This window comes from Zootoca vivipara, chromosome 2, assembly GCF_963506605.1.
Source record: "Zootoca vivipara chromosome 2, rZooViv1.1, whole genome shotgun sequence".
Lineage (NCBI taxonomy): Eukaryota > Metazoa > Chordata > Lepidosauria > Squamata > Lacertidae > Zootoca > Zootoca vivipara.
This window is the reverse complement of record NC_083277.1, coordinates 84000188-84016981: the sequence shown is the minus strand read 5'-3', so window position 1 is coordinate 84016981 and position 16794 is coordinate 84000188. Positions and strand designations below refer to the sequence as shown.

The 16794-nt window shown below is 50.5% G+C and overlaps 1 protein-coding gene across 2 annotated transcripts in view; it reads left to right on the top strand.

The window, feature by feature from the left end:
* Positions 1-1911: 1911 nt before the first annotated feature.
* The window catches only part of CAMSAP3 (calmodulin regulated spectrin associated protein family member 3), a 51586-nt gene continuing 36703 nt past the window's right edge, over positions 1912-16794 (top strand). The window contains exon 1 of one of the 2 annotated variants that reach the window (XM_035104785.2): positions 1912-2281. In XM_035104785.2, coding sequence (XP_034960676.2) covers positions 2134-2281 — 148 coding nt within the window. In that variant the 5' untranslated portion in view covers positions 1912-2133. The remainder of the gene's footprint in view (positions 2282-16794) is intronic. The other variant, XM_035104784.2, reaches the window with a different exon arrangement.

Genomic DNA, 16794 nt, shown 5'->3' with positions numbered 1-16794 from the left:
TTCGGTGGAAGAGGACGACCATCCCAGATAGTATACTGTTCTTTGGTCAAGCGTACAGTATACGATAGCTGTGCTCCCCTGCAAAGAACCTCCAAACAAGACCATGTCCCCTTTTGAGATGGATCCACTATTAAGAGCTAAAGAGCTGAACTAGACCAGAGCAAGGCCCAGTATCCTGTTTCCAACCGTGGCCAGTCAGCCAGATGCTTCTAGGAAGCAGGGCAATCAAGTTAGTGGTTCTTCTTCACTGTTTGCTTTCCTTGCACCTAGCACTAAGAGGCATATTGTGTCCGAAGGTCGAGGTTCAATTTGGTGGCAGAGCTAATAGCTGGTTTTAGGTTAATCCTTCTCCACGAGTTGGTCTACTCCTTTTCCAAAGTCATCTAAGTGCCAGACAAGTTCTGATGGTAGCAGATTCCATGTGTAGAATCAGGATTGCCACCAAATCCCTAGAAATCCTGGGGTAGACTGGGTGATTTCAAGTATAGCATTGAAACCCAGCCATGTCCCATTCACCCCTTAAAAAAAAGTGTTTCTTCTGTTCAAGCAACCTCAGCCAGGAGAAAACTAAATGGGGCACAGAGAGGATGACGGGTCTGCTCCTTTTTTTTTTTTGGTATGCTATGCTTACATCTCCTCCCTCTTCAGAGGAATCCATAAGATTACAGAGTCTTGCTGTCAGCTTCATGTTTGGCTGCAACCAAAAGCAGTGGCCTCCCATCACAAGAACATTCATGCTGAATCAGGCTGAGGGCTCATTTAGTATAGCATCCCATTGTCATTGTGGCCAACCAGGTTCCTGTGGCAAACCATTGCAAGAAGAACATGAAGCATATCAGCACACTCCACTTTTTTAAAAAAGTTTTTATTAAAGGTTTTCTTGGGTTACAAATGTATTTAGTGTCTGTTTCCCATTCATAGTCTTTTCTACAGATCAGTTATATTTGATGTGAGACACTAATGTTATAGACCCTCTTTCCCATTGGTATTCCGGGACATCCTTCCTCTGACGGAGGAGGGAGAACATTCTAGTGAGTCACCATTGGAAGCATAATCCTCAATGAATTTCTAGTGGGGAGTCAATTAAAAATTTTTTTATCTGAATCTACTCGCAGTCAGTTTCATTGGGTAACCCAAGTTCTAGACTTAAGAGGAAAAAGAAAAAATTAATTATTCCATTTATAATTTTATACACTTTTTATCATTTCCCCCTTCTTCTAAACCAAAACACTCCAAAACGTTTAGCCTTTCCTTTAATTTCCTTAGAGTGAATGTGCTTCAACCCACTGATCACTTGGGTGAACCTTTTTCAAAATTATCATTTTAACAACATCCTTGTTGGGAAGGGCAGGAGAGAACCAGAACTGGGCTTAAGTGAATTCCGGGCAGGGGACAGCAAGAAGAACGCAGAGGCGGACACGCACCACGTACTACCTGAATAAATGAGAATTTGCGGGAAAGGGGCCAGCGCGGGAGGCCACCTCACTTTCCCCGCGCCCCGTGGGAGGGTCATGCCTGCCTCCCAACATGGTGGAGGTGTGCATGGGAAGGAGGGCGCGCGCGCTCTCTCGCTTGCTCCAGCCGAGGCTGCGGCTCCTTTGTGTCTCTCCCTCTCCCGGAGAAAAGGGATGGGGCGCTCGCTTGCAGCCTAGAAGCGTTATGCCAGGAGGAACGGGTTGGGGGGGGGAGGGAGGGAGCAGGAGAAATCCCAGCCTCTTCTTTGCCGCGTGTGTTTGTAAGTAAGATCAATGGAGCTCCAGGCTCCCCCCACCAGCGCCAGGCGGCCTGCTTACTGCAAGGCGCGCACGCGCCCCACCCCAACCCGGGCTGCAGCTCCATTCCACCCAACCCTCTTACACCGCCGCCTCCGCCTCCGCCCCCCCCACCGCGCACCCGGGGCAATTACCTGTCTGCAAGCCCCGCCCCCGCGCTGATTGACGGCCCAGATCACGTGGGGGAGGGGAGAGGAGCAGGAGGAGGACGCCGGGGCGGGCGCTCGCACCTGGAGCTGGAGGGGAGGGAAAACCGGACGGGGATGCGCTCGGCTGGGGCCGCCGCTACCGCCACCAGCTCGTTCTGCGCCGCCGCCGCCGAAGCAGGCCGAACCCAGCTCCTGCGCCCGGTGGAGGGGCCATGGTGGCTGCTGCCTCTGCTGCAGCCGCGGCCATGAGGAAAAGCTTCCTGGTGCCCGAGATCAAGCCCTTGGATCAGTATGACTTCCCTCGGGCGCGCAGCGCCGCCAGCCTGGCCTGGGTGCTGGCCAAGGGCTACGGGGGTGCAGGTACGGCGGGAACCTCGCGGGTAGGGGAGCGAGGAGCAGGCAGCCCGTCGGCGGGGTCGGGGTTTCTTTCCCTTCCTGATCTCCCTTCCGAAGAGGAGGGGCGGGATCTCCAGTGGCTGCTGCGTGTGAGTTAAGGAGAGAGGAAGCAGTGATTCCCTCCCCCCCCCCACCGCATTCGACACAATCTCTCAGTCCCTGGCGGCTTGCGGGCTCCTGGGTTTGTGTTTCTTCTGCGTACTCCTCCCCGGCTAGGATAATATGTCCACCTCCCCATCGCGCTCGGCTCCGTGGGATCCCCTACCTGCTATAGCACCCGGGGAGGGATGGGGTGGGCTGCCTTGGCAACCAGCCCTGCTGCTTCCATCCCACCCTTTCAGCGCTAACAATGGGCTCCGCTCGGTCGCCGCCTTCTCGACTAGATAGCCCGGGTGGGGCTTAGGCAGAGGTGGAGGGGGGGGGGTGGCTCGAGTCTGCTCCTTTCTTCCTGGCGGGGGTCGCCTAACGTCTCTCCCCACGCAGGTGCCGGGCTTCCCCAGGTGTGGATGGAGCTATGATTAGGAGAGGGGAATTGGCGTCTGGGCTGGGAGGGCGCCTTTTCCCGCTAGGTCGAAGTGGGGCGTGTGAGGGGAGGGGGAGGCTGCCATGATAGCAGAGGGGTGGGTAGATGTTCTGCCATGTCTGCTGCAGCTCCTTTCCTAAGAGCAGCCCCGGGTAAACCTCAGCCCTCCTCCCCTTCACTAAGCTCAATTCCTCACTGGCTTTTTGTGTCGCCTTTTGTTAACAGTGTTGGCAGCACCTGCATGACTAGCGTGTATGTGAGATCAGAGCTGAAACATGCTCTTCCCTGGGGTCCAGTTGGTCTGCGGAGCCTGAGGGTGTCAGTGCCGCCCCACCCTGCTTAGTGACAGCATTCACTGGCAGAAGCCGAGAGCAGGGCGCTGCTGTTGGTGTTTACCTTTGCTAAGTGGCATTATTTTGTGGCGTTAAATTCCTCCAGGGGAAGCCCTGCCAATGGGTGCCACCAGCATGGCCCCAGCTGCAGAGCTGTATTCTGAGGCTAAGCTGTGGCAGCTGGAAGGCAGGGAGGAGAGAGAGAGATGGGAGGTAACTAGTGAGGCTTCTGTGCTTGTACTTGATCCTCTGGTTTTGCCATCTCAGTAGGGACTACTCAAGGACCACTTTGCATCCTTAGCTTGGTCCTCTTCAGCTCCTTGGCAATGCCAGGCCCAGGACTGTGCTCCCTTCCTTGGCAACCCTGGGCTCTCCCCGCTGTTCCCTTTGTCTCTGCCAGGCCTGGAATTAATGTTCTGTGAGGATTTGCAGATTGGCGTTGCTTTCATGCATGATGGAGGAGGAGGAGGGGAGGGGGGGGGAGCAGACAATCCCTAGTGGGGGATTGACCTTCTTGCTGTTGCTTCATAGAAGTGTGTGCTCTTTGTCACTGCTCTGGTGCCCCTGCTAACCCATATCCCTCTCCTGGCTTCGTCCACCCTGCTGACAAGAAGGTGGTGGGCCAGCCTATGCGCTTTGTGTTCATTGAGAAGCCATGCTTCCTTCGCATTGCTCCACAACTGTCAGACTTGTAAGGATTTGCAGAGTGGGGTGGGGGTGGGGAATCATTCTATGGATGAAGGAGCCTAAGCACAACTTACATGGCAAGGTGGAGGTGTGGGTAAGTGAGACGGCCCATGACAGTGGCTTCTAAAAGTATAAGGAGCTCCATGTTGCTGGCATACCTGTAGCCAGGAGGCTACCAGCTAGTGTGTGGCAGGCCTTCCTCATTGTATATGGGCTGCTATGGGGAGGGGAGGAGAGGAGAGGATGACAATGGGTGTTCCTCGGAGGCTGTTGACCTGAAAGTAACATAATAGGGTTTGAAGCCTGCTGGTCCACAGCCAGCTCTGAAGCTGGGAGCAACAGGAATGGCTTGCAAGGTTGTGTGACAATGAATAACTAGAGTCTCCCTCCCTCCCTCCCTCCTGAAACTGAGGGCCTTTCTGCCCAGAAGCTGTTTTCTTCTTAGAGACTAAATGTACCCTGCTTCTGGGCTGAGGTGGGAACCACCATTCCGTGAAGCAACAGGAGGACAGTGGATTGCTGTGCTTGGTGGATGTTGAAGTGCCGTGTGTGTGTGTATGTATTTCTGTGTGTGCATTCACAGGGGTGTATTTGGATGACCAGTTCTCTCATTTGGAGTTAGTGTAAATATAGGATCTGGTCAAGCCCAAGCAAGAACAGGTTCCCCTTGTCCCTGCCCTTCCGTGTCACCCCGATGACACACAAAACAGTACACTTTGGTGGTGGAAAGGAGAGAGCCTTGTCATTTGCCTTGGATGGAGGCCAGGGTGATCAGCCTTGCTCAGCCAGTGCTGGGTTCAAAGTCTAGTGAAGTGTGCGGAGAATATGCTTGCTAGGGTTTGCCACAGTTTTCCAAATAGAGCCCGAAAACCCCTTTGGCCTGCAAGGCAAGCCGTTATGGAAAAGACACCTGCTTGCCTCACGTCAGAAAATGCACATGGCATTGCTGGTGGGAGTCATCAGTCGGCCTCAAGCCAGGGATTTTGTGCGACTGCTATATGATGCGGGGGCTGTAGAGAAAGTTGATGTGAAATGGCAAAGAAATACACGGAAGTGGCTTTTTCAAGTTTTGCACGACTAAATTTTAAGTAATTTCAGTATGCATTTGAAAATAAAGATCTGCAAGTGAAACTGAGTGCCAGCTTGCTTTACTAGACACACTGCTGCCTGCACTTATTTCTTCACCAATAAGTAAAAGAGCCAGATGCTTTTAATTTACTGAAAGCCAAATGAGGAAGGGACTTGGAATTCCCTCAGTCCAACCTGTAGCTACAGGGCCTGTGACCCAATGCTACGTATTGCTCAGCTGATACATCCGGCAACTGGTCCCTTTCCCATAACTGGGTCAGGAACTGGCTAACCTCTGCCAGGTGTCCTGATTGGCACTGCTGTATTTGTTGCACACCCAAAACAGTTGCTGGTAATTATGTGCAATGTTGTAGCACCCTGAGGTTAATTCCCTGTATTACTTGTGATCCCCTTTGTGTTCGTTCACAAATTGGGGTAATCACCACCCTCAAGGGTTTGTGGCAAAGGGTGGGGCAGGAAATGGAGGAGGAGTGGGAGTGACCAGAGTGAGGCTCACCAGCTGAGATAGGTCCACACACGCATGTGGCGCTGTGGTCTAGACCACTGAGCTTCTTGGGCTTGCCGATCGGAAGGTTGGCGGTTCGAATCCCCGTGACGGCGTGAGCTCCCATTGCTCTGTCCCAGCTCCTGCCAACCTAGCAGTTCAAAAGCATACCAGTGCAAGTAGATAAACTGTTACCTCTGCAGTGGGAAGGTAAACAGCATTACTGTGTGCTCTGGCACTTGTCATGGTCCTCCATGTGCCAGTAGCGGTTTAGTCATGCTGGGCACATGACCTGGAAAGCTGTTTGTGGACAAACGCCGGCTCCCTCACCCTGAAAAGCGAGATGAGCACTGCACCCCATAGTTGCCTTTGACTGGACTCGACTGTCCAGGGGTCCTTTACCGTACCTTTATACACCTATTGCTTGGCTAGTGGGAAGGGTCATAGCTCAGTGACAGAAGCATCTGCCTTGCATGTAAAAGGTCCTGTCAGTCCCCAGTATATTGATCTAGGACTGGGAGAGATTGCTGCCCAAAGCTCTGGAGAGCTGCTGCCAGTTCGTGTAGAGAACACTGAGCTAGATGAACCAATGTTCTGACTCAGTAGAAGGCACATTCCTATGTTCCTGGTAATCAAGTTAGGAGGACTGAGCCCTGCTGTCCCATTAACCACTAACTCAGTTTCACTTGCCGTTCTGTAGGTTAAACAGGTGCGGCTACCTGGATATTGACTCCTGTCTCACCTTCGCCCAAGTGCCAAGTTCTTCCTCCCCCAGCCAAACTGTACCCTGGTCTGTAGTGCAGGCATATGAAATGTTGCCCCTCTCCCCCAAATAGCAATTCATATACAAATCAAACCCAGCTAGTTTCATGTAGTCCTGAGCCCTAGCGGATGCTTTTTGCACTTTAGCAAAACTACCTAGAGTCTTCTTGAAACCACAGAATGGAAGGCCTAAAATGTGATACACAAAGCCCAGTATGAGAGAAGAAACATTTAAGGCAGCGGGATGGAAGATGCATGGGTACAGCAGTGCTCTGTACTTCAATGTCCCAGGTACGTGAATGCTTTCTGCCCTTCTAGAAAGGCACCTGAGGCTTGGATCATCTAATTTATCTCAGTCCAAGGACGGGACTCCTGCCTGGTGCTAGTCAGACAAGATGTTTAAGAGACCAGCCTGGGCAGCTTGCTCTGTTGTCCACTGTTCTGTAAATCTATTTTGTGGCAACTGGGACCCATGGCTTATTATCATCCCTGGTTCTGGTGAATGGTGGCTGTACCTATTTTTTGGGGTGGTTTTCAATGTTTTATTCCTAGTATATGGCATTTGGGACTGCAGAGCTCTTGAGTTCAAGGCCCTGCTTGGCTTTAGGGAAATCATCATATTCTATCAGTCTAATTGAACCTGATGCAGTTATGGTGAGGATAAAATGGGTGAACCCATGAACACTGCTTTGTGCTTCTTTTGGGAGGGGCCATGGTTTAGAAATGCAGATAAGTAGCATATAGATGTCTTATATCAGGCATCCCCAAACTTGGCCCTCCGGCTGTTTTGGGACTACAACTCCCATCATCCCTAGCTATAACAGGACCAGTGGTCAGGGATGATGGGAATTGTAGTCCCAAAACAGCTGGAGGGCCGAGTTTGGGGATGCCTGTCTTATATTAAAAAAGGATAGGATAAAAACCTTCATTTTCCACCTGTAAAATGTATTCTTTAGCCTTTCTATATATATTTTATAGAGAATAAAATTGTATTCTTTAGCCTTTCCATATATATTATTTTGCTAGCCCTTCAAAACATTCCTCTGAATCTTGCCCTTGTGTTCCTAGAAGGTAATCTCTAAGTAGAACCTTTTACTACTTCTTTGTGGTTTGCTTCAGTGAGTGAAGCTATGTTTTTTTTAAAACAACAACACCTCATTGCCAATTCTTATTTAGTTTATGTTGATTCAAAAGTCTTAAGTCCTCCTTTTGATTCTTTGAGTGCCTTGTTTGTTCCTCGATTTTGTAAAGCTACTTTGGAGCTGCGTGCAATTACTAGAGGCCCTGGATGGGGGCGGTGCCTTGTCATCAGCATAAAATATCAACATTACTTATTTCATTTGTCACTTTTTTCACAGAAGTGACTCAAAGTGACTTACATTAAAACCAAGCATTAAAACCAAGCATTAAAAAAAACAACAACCAAGAATGAAATAGGAACCGATCCAGAAAATGGTCTACTGATGTTATTTTACTGCTTGCACTTCAATTAGTCAAGGATACTCATTTTAATCCTGCCCTCTGTGGTGTCCCAAATTCCTTTGAACTTTTGCATCATCTACAAAGTTGAACATATTACCTCCTTTTGGACATCACACAACAACGCCTCCAAGCTCCCCCACATATACCTTTAACGCCTTATTGGTTGTTCTTGTGCAGCTTGAAGGAACAAGGGTTGCTTTCCTCATGGTAGTGCCCTCTGATCCACCTGCCAAAGAATATTCTGTAGAACTGTGTGGAACCTTCTCCCAGAGACTAACCTACTTCCACAGAGTGACATTGATGGGGCAAGGCCATGCCTCAGTGGTAAAGCATTTGCCTTGAGCACAGAAGGGCCCAGGTTCAATCCCCAGCATCTCCAGGTAGGGCTGGGAGGGACTCCCTGCATGAAACCCGGGAGAGCCTCTGGCCGTCAGTGCAGACAGTACTGAGCCTGATCAGTCCATGGTCTGACTCAGTATAAGGAAGCTTCTTATGTTCCACATTGGTCTTGGCAAGTCCATGTTGGTTGTTAATGATCACCTCATTTTCTTCTACATACATACTGTATATTCTTTTTTTTTTAAAAAAAGATGAATTTGTTCTCATAACATCTTATAGGTAGACATTAGACCTGTAATCTCCTGGTTTCTTCTATTCTCCCTGTTAAATAGAGATGTGGCGGCTATTTTTTGCTAGTCTGCTGGAACCTCACTTGTCTTGAGAGATTTCTCGAAAATGACTGTTAGCAGCTTTGAGGTTTCTACTTCTAGTTCATTTAGCATTTAAGGCTGTATTTTGTTGGGACATCGATGCAGATTTTAGTTCTGCCATTCCTTTCACATCTCTTTGATCTGATCTGGCAACCGTGTGTGTGTAGGAAACTGAAGTGAAGCGAGCACTAAGGAGTTGGACTCTTCTTGTGAAAAAGGACTGAAACAGGTATGCTTCGGTCTCCTGTGGTGCCATTGGATTTCACTTGTGGACCATGAAGTTGTGTATTCGCCTACTATGGAATCCTGTTCTGTGCACCATTTTACCTCATTTTGGTGGGGAATGCCTTACCATGTCAGGCTAGATTGGCACAAACCGAATCCTCTGCTAAGTGCTTGCTATAGTAGCCTGAACTGGTGCCAGGTTAGTTATTGGTAGGATCCCTTGTGGTACTTCCCTGAGATGATCTGGTCCTTTCTAGCTGTGCCATAGATGCTTGTTGCTTGTGGCCTATTTTTTCCCCATTGGCCTTGCCTAGCACTGACCTGACAACATGCGCAGCTGTGTATGCCCTGTAAATCTTGTGCCGTTGCTGAGGGTATTTGAACCTCTGCTAGGCTTTGAACAGTAGTGAACCCAGAGATACTCTGTATCTAACAGGTGCTCAAATCTGGCTCAGGAATTATGACTGCAGGCACATCCATATTGCCATATATCAGGGGTGGGGCACCTTTTTCAATCCAAGGCCCTCATTCCCACCTGTTGTGAGGGGGTTGTCCATGGTGGGTGAGTCTGGAGGCAGCGGTGGGTGCAGGAGCACATGTAAATGTTGCCTTTGTCTAGCAGGCAAGCTTCCACATACAATCCTCTTTTGTCTGGACAAGGAAGAGGAGTTATTAAGGAGACACATTCTAACCAGGCAGAAGCTCTTAGTGTGAGAAGCAGTGCCAGTGGGAGATACAGAAGCCTGTGGGGCACATTTGACCCACCCAGGCCTGATGTTCACCACCTGTGCAAGGGAGGTGGAACAGAGAAACAAGATCCCAAACACTTCACAACAAAGGGCTTGCCTTGGTTAACCTTTGGGATATTAGCAAAACTGTTGGTTGCTATTGAAGTAGCTGTTTTCCATTTAGAGCCTGACTTCAATTCCATTCTGCAGCTTGGACCTTCACTTTTGTGCAACCCACCTTAGTTGGGATGCATAAGCCCAAGAACCCTCACTGGAACATGGCACGCAAACGTCATAAGGGGCTCTCATTCTTTGTGATGCTTTGTGGAAGCTGATCTGCTGCTTGACCTCTCTTCACTTTCAGCAGGTGCTGGCAGGCCCACCTTACTACCTTGCAACTCAGCGTAACCCTGAATTTTGCCTACAATTGCCTGTGTGCATGTGCTGTCTGTGCCCCTGCTGCTGATTGCCTTGTCTGTTTGCTTAATCTCCTTCCCGTGTCCCTTGACTTAAGCAGTCCTTTCTCTCTTGCAAGGAGTCAGAAACCTACTGATGGGAACCAGGTTCTCACGTATTTGTAGCTGTGGAGAACGACCTTGCAGGTGGGAAGAGGTTTGAATTCTGCTCCGTCATGCCAGCTAGAGTGGGGTGGAAGTTGGCTGACATTTCCCAGCAACTCCCCTTTCTTGTCTGTGCCTCCAATCTAGTTTAACCTGCTGGAGGCACCTAACATGACCATGAGCTTGACAGCCTTTGCCTCTTGGTGCTTGCTGGGAAATGGGTGGGTTTGTTTCGCTGCTGTGCTGATTGGGTACGAGATGGTGCGAGAGCTTCTCCCAAAATGCAGCGCACACCCACTTCTGTCAAGGACCTCACTTAGGGAGTGGCATTTGGCATAGCAGTTTTTCATTTTCTGCTCCACCCCCACTCCTGGCAATCCTATAGATGTTGCTGGACTCCAGCTCCCACCAGCCCCAGCCAGAGTGACCAGTGGTCAGGGAAGATGGGAGTTGTAGTTCAGCAACATCTGGATGGCCACAGGTCAGGTGATATTTTCCCACCCATTCTCCAACCATTTCCTGTGGTGTAGGATGTTTGTTCAAAGAAAGGGCTGCCAAAATGACCAGTGGTCTGGGCCAAGTCCCCAGTGAGGAAAATTTCTAGCATTTGAGAAGGTTTTTAGTTGAGGAAAGAAGCAAGTAACGTGGAGCACAATAGAGGTTTTTAACACTTTTGCATGAGAGAGAGAGAGAGAGAGAGAGAGAGAGAGAGAGAGAGAGAGAAGTTCTTCTCCATCTCTCATAATATTAGATTCTGGAGCTGTCCAATGAAGCTGAATGATGATGGGAGATTCAGGATAGACAAACGGAAGTCCTTCTTCACACAGTGCATAGCTAGAACTATGAAATTTGGTCCCACAAGAGGGGCTACCAATTTGGGTGGCTTTAAGAGGGGATTAGTGGGATGTGGGTGGCGCTATGGTCTAAACCACAGAGCCTAGGGCTTGCTGATCAGAAGGTTGGCAGTTCAAATCCCTGTGACAGGGTGAACTCCCATTGTTCGGTCCCTGCTCCTGCCAATCTAGCAGTTTGAAAGCACGTCAAGTGCAAGTAGATAAATAGGTACCACTCCGGCAGAAAGGTAAACAGCGTTTCTGAGTGCTGCTCTGGTTCGCCAGAAGTGGCTTAGTCATGCTGGCCACATGACCTGGAAGCTGTCTGCAGACAACCGCCAACTCCCTCGGCCTGTAGAGTGAGATGAGCGCGCAACCCCAGAGTCGTCCGCAACTAGACCTAGTCAGGGGTACCTTTACCTTTAAGAGGGATTAGACAAATTAATGGTGGATAAGGCCTTAAATGGCTGCTCATCATGAGGGCTTTATTATCTCCCATATTGGAAGCAGCATGCCTCTGAATATGTTGCTAGGGAGCATAAGCGGGAGGGTGGCGTTGGGCTCATGTCCTGCTTGTGGGCTTCCTAGGATGGCCACTGTGGGGAAACAGGAAGATCCAGCAGGTCTCTTACATGAAATTGAAAGCATACGGCTGTCCTGTGCCTTGATCCTGTGTGGGCCTATTGACATTGTCTTGCAGCTGGCATGCCTCTGGATTTCATAAGATTGCCCCTTAAGCTGCTGGCTGCCTTTGTGCCCCTCCCTCTTGCCTGGCTGTAACCCTGCCACAGAGCTTGAGCTGCGACCTTGGCCGTCTGAGAGGGTGGGGGAGGCGGTGGCGGCTGCCCTGCTTGTTTTTCTCTTTAATCCGGCTGCTTGGCTAAGGCTCCCCTGCCTCAATAATAGTTTCTGGGCTTGAGTCAAACGCCTTTGCCCCTTGAGTCCTGTATCACACTCTTCTTGTTGCCTCCTTCAGGGTACCTGTCAGTTTCTGCTTCTGTTCTGTGCCCAACACCCTCTAGACTTCTTCAGTCGGAGAACCTCATGCCTATGGTAGGCATAGCCAGAGGCAAATGTGGGTGGAGCAACAAATGTAATAATAATAAAAATAAACTTTATTATTTATATCCTGCCCATATGTACACTAGGCTGGTTTCTGCACACTCTTACACCTTTCTCTGTCCTCCATTCAAACAGACAAGAGGCATTATCAGAGCTCAAGGACGCATTCTAGCCATACAAAAACCTTCAAGGAAGGTACAAAGCAGGGTTGCACTGCACTCTGATAAAAGTCTTGAGGGCCAGATAGAGAGGCGTAAAGGGCCACATTTGGCCCCTGGGCACGGGGTTCCCCTTCCTACTCTAGAATATAAACTTATCCATGAAGTTTACGTCAAGGAGAAATTACCTTCCTCACCCATCTTGGTCGTATTTGTTATTTTGTTTAGAATATTTTTATGCTGCCTTTCTACCAAGAAAAGACATTAATAATTGTAATTCCCTGAAAAATCGACTCTATGTTGGGACCAAGAATTTTACGCCCCTGTTTACAGGGACAGTAGAATGTGGGGGCAGAGTTGGTTACAGGGTTTCAGATGGTGGTTTACGAGCACCATTGAGGTAGACCACGAAACGATTGTTAAACAGTGGCAAAGGTCTGTATTTTGGCCTGCGCATGATTTATACTTTGTTGGCAGTGGAAGGTGAGGCCATGTTGATCGGGAGCGGATAAGGTCCAATGATGTCCTGGCTTAAGACCTGTGATTTTCATTGTATGGTGCTGGTGCAGTTCACTCATTTTTGTCTTAAAACAACAATTGAAGGGACTCTTCTCAGTGCCTTGACCTACGGCTCCTTATTTTTATGATCAGGTTCTGGTTTTGAGAATGCCAGCCCTGAAGGATGAGAAGTTTATGAAGTGGTTTGTCAACATCCCCAACAATTTTCAAGTGGTCCATTGGGGGGCGGGGAAGAGATTGAGAACTGACTATACCGGTACTTGTTGAGAAATAAATTGAGCAGGGCACAATTTTTTTAAATCTCCTGCAGGTTAAAAACAAAGGGCATTATGGGGAGACGTTCTAGCCTATCTCTGACTCTCAGATGTGCTAATTTTCTACCTGAATGGGTTTTTTTAAATGGCAAAACATTCAAAGATGTAAAACCTCCATATCTATTCAGGAGCACTGCCCCATTTTACCACCTTGAGACTCGGCCACCTCAGCCCCTTACTATGTATTGATCTAGTCTGCATATCTAACTTCCAGTTCCTCTGAGACAAGAGTCCTGCTGATTAACATTACAAGTATATATTCCCTTGATTTGTCTGGACTCTGTGCTCCCTTTTCACAGAGCCTTGCCATCTAAAGCTGTAGAGTAGCAGCCTTTTGCCAAACCTGGCTCCCTGGATTGGACTCCCAACACTCTCATCTCCAGCCAGCATGGACAGCGGCCAAGCATGATGGGAGTTGTAGTCCAAAAACATGAGGTTCCATCTTTCCTCATGAGTTTTCACTACACTGTTTCCCCCTCTTCTTAGTTTGTTCAGACCTAACCTTCCTGAGATGCAGGCTGTGCTGTTGCATCAGTGCGATCATTTCTCACCAGAATTGCTGTGTGGATGAGTGCTTTAGAGGAAGGACGCTGTGCTGGGAAGTAGAGTCTGGGTAGCAAGCCTAGAATCATAGAGTTGGAAGGGAACACAAAGCTTGGTGGATAACGGCAAGGATGTGTTTTGTATGTGTGTAATATAGCACTGATGTCATTTCAGGGCACAGTACTTACACCCTGGAGCCTGTGTTGCTTGTTGGGGCCTGTTGTCAGGTGGGGGTGTGGTGCTATGCCGGAGACAGGTTTTGCCTTTGCCCCTCTGGCTCTTGCATAGTTCCCGGGGCGCTCTTGTCACGTGTGATTGTACAAGCCCCTGCAGCTTCAGAGTGCAGCTGAATAGGCTTGCCGAGGCCTATGGCTGCTCTGTGGTGGGGCAGTCTGAAGCTGCTGCTGCTGTGCAAAAGGGTGGTGCAAGGCTCCTCGGTTCATTCCCTTTCTGGCCTTACCTGCTGGGACTGGAGGCACAGGCCAGTGACTTCTGGATGGAGTGTGGTTCCTGCAAATAATGCCCACTTCCTGTGTCCCAACAAACTGCTAAACCTGTGTTAGAGTTGTTGTGAGGGACAGGGGATATCGCGAAGTCCCTCCCCTCCTGAGTTCAAGCCCGTCCCCGAGCAAAGGGGAAAGCAGGGAGAGTTCCGATTCCAGTGGGGAAGCAGGAAGTCGTGTCCGAGGCTCAGGCAAGGTAGAGGAGCCAGGGTCCCAGGTGGGACAGGAAGGGGCAAGCAAGGGGGGAAGACCCATCCCCCCAACTCCAGAATTACGCAGGAAGAGGAGGGGCAAGAGGATGGGTCTGCCAAAGCTTTTGTGTTGGAGAAAGACGCGCCAAAAGCCATTAGGAGGTTCTGAAACCGACTGACAACATCGCTCCGTGTAAATAGCAATGACTTGAGCACTGTAAATACGCAGCACCAATAAAAGAATAAAATGCAGAGCTGCGTAGCGTCGTTACTCTGAAGTAGTCCACTCCGGCCACTGTGACAGCAACCTCCTAATCATTTTTGGGCTACTGTGGAGTTGCCGGGATGAGCGTGTCAGAGGCGGAGAAGTGGCGGCAGATCGCTGAGCAAGCCCAGCTAGAACTGCAACAGCTGTCGCTGCAGGCGCAGGGAGAATTGAAGGCAGCTAAAGAGGAGACTAAGAAGGTCCAGGACGACCGGCTACAACTTGCGGAACAGGTGAGAGAGCTCCAGGAAAAAGAGCAGCATTTAAGGGCGGTGGCGGTAGACCTCCAAAACAAGCTGGATGCAGAGAAAAACAAGGCGGGAGGGGCACCCCAAGTCCAAGTGCTGCCAGGAAGGAGAGCCGGGACCCTAGTAAGCAAGTTCAATGGAGACCCGAAGGAGTTTCAGGGCTTTGAGACTGAGATTGTGTATGCTCTTGAGCTGCACCACGATGAGTTCCCTGATGATGAGCACAGAGTAGCGTTTATTGTGGAGCACCTTACAGGGGCGGCCAGGGAGTGGCTAAGACCGTTAATTGCAACAAGGAATCCTTGCATGAAGAATGTCAAACTATTTCTAGAAGGTTTGAAAACGATGTATTCGTCCGATAGTCATATGGACCAGACTAAGGAGGAACTTCATAATTTACGCCAAGGAAATATGACAGTTCGCGCGTATTGGGCGAAATTCACCATGCTGGTGCACAGATTGGGGTGGGATCTGGAGTCTGCCCCAATGCAAGCGGCGTTTTACTTGGGGTTGCATGAGGAGGTGAAGGATGAGCTCTCGAGAGGTCCAAAGCCCAGTAATATGGATCAACTGAGCAAAGCGGCTCTGGCGGTGGGGGTGAGGCAGGAATCCAGATGGAGCGACAAGCAAGCAACGCGCGCAAAGCGGGCTTGGTTCCCACGGTCGCAGGAGAAGCCACTCCCTCAACAACCCTTTCAAGCCACGCCTGGGGCCAGTCAGGACCAGGAACCCATGCAGATTGATAGCGCGCGCGCGCGGGCTTTTCAAACCCCAGCGGCGCCAAGACGCAAGGAGGGAAGGGGTGGGAATTGCTTTCTCTGCAACTCCCCCCAGCATCTCGTCAGAGACTGCCCACATCGCAGGGAGTGGCAAGGAAAGGCGGGAACGGTTGTGCCCTCCCCCACTGACGCAGCACCACAGCAGGGAAACGGGAAAGCCTGGCTGCAGGAGACAAGGGGCGGCAGCCAGGCACAGTCAGCAGACAACAGCCCCAGCCCACCCACCCGCACAGAGAGGAGCAGAGCCAGCCCACCCCTCCCAGAGCAGGAGTGGTTCTAGAAGTGACGCTCACGCTCCCAAATGGCTATCCATTGACGGTCCTCGCCCTAATTGACAGTGGTGCCTCAGCCAACTTCTTCTCGAGAAACTTTGCAGAAGAGCACCAGATCCAGCTTCTGCAGCTGGATTTTCCTCTGCACGTGGCAACCATTGACGGCAGAGAGCTGCTGGGAGGGGCCATCACTCATCAAACCCCCCCATGAGAATGACGGTTGGAAGGCACTCAGAGACACTGGCATTCAACGTCACCACCATCTCAGACCCCCCAATCGTTTTGGGCATGAGCTGGCTGGCGCGCCACGACCCCTCCATAAGTTGGCATCAGAGATGCATCACTTTTGGATCGGACTTTTGCCTGGAACATTGCATGCAGCACCAACCAGGGGAGGGGCCTCCGATAGCCACGGTGGCCACCATGCACGTCAAAGGGGGTGAGGCGATACCCAAACCATACTGGGACCTGCAGGAGGTCTTCAGTGAAGCGGAGTCCGACCACCTGCCCCCACACAGGCCTTTTGACTGCCAGATCAACCTGGTGCCTGGGGCAACTATACCCCCAGCCAAGCTGTACGCCATGTCAGACCAGGAACTGGAGGATCTGCGCGCTTTTATCGACAAGAACCTCAAGCGGGGGTTCATCAGAGAAAGCAAGGCAGCAGGGGGCAGCCCGGTCTTCTGGGTGGACAAGAAAGACACGCAACAGCGCCGTCTTGTGGTGGATTTTAGACGGCTGAATTCGGTGACAGAGCCAGTGGCTTTCCCCATGCCCAGAGTGGATGATCTCCTGACAGCGGCACGCAGAGGCAAGATTTTCACCAAGCTAGACCTGAGGGGGGCGTACAACTTGATCAGGATCCGGGAAGGCGATGAGTGGAAAACCACGATGTTCACGCCTCTGGGCTCTTTTGAATATCTGGTGATGCCCTTCGGGTTGCAAGGGGGCTCAGCATGCTTCCAGGCCTTCATGCACCACGTCCTGGGGTCCCTACTCTTCAGGAAATGCTTGGTCTTTCTGGATGACATCCTTATTTACTCCAACGACCCAGTGCAGCACGTGAAGGACGTCAGGGAGGTGTTACAGCGCCTGAAGGAGAACCACCTGTATGTGAAGCTGGAGAAGTGCAAGTTTCACACCAAGGAGGTGGACTTCCTGGGCTACAAGCTGTCAGACAAGGGGCTGGCAATGGACAAGGACAAGGT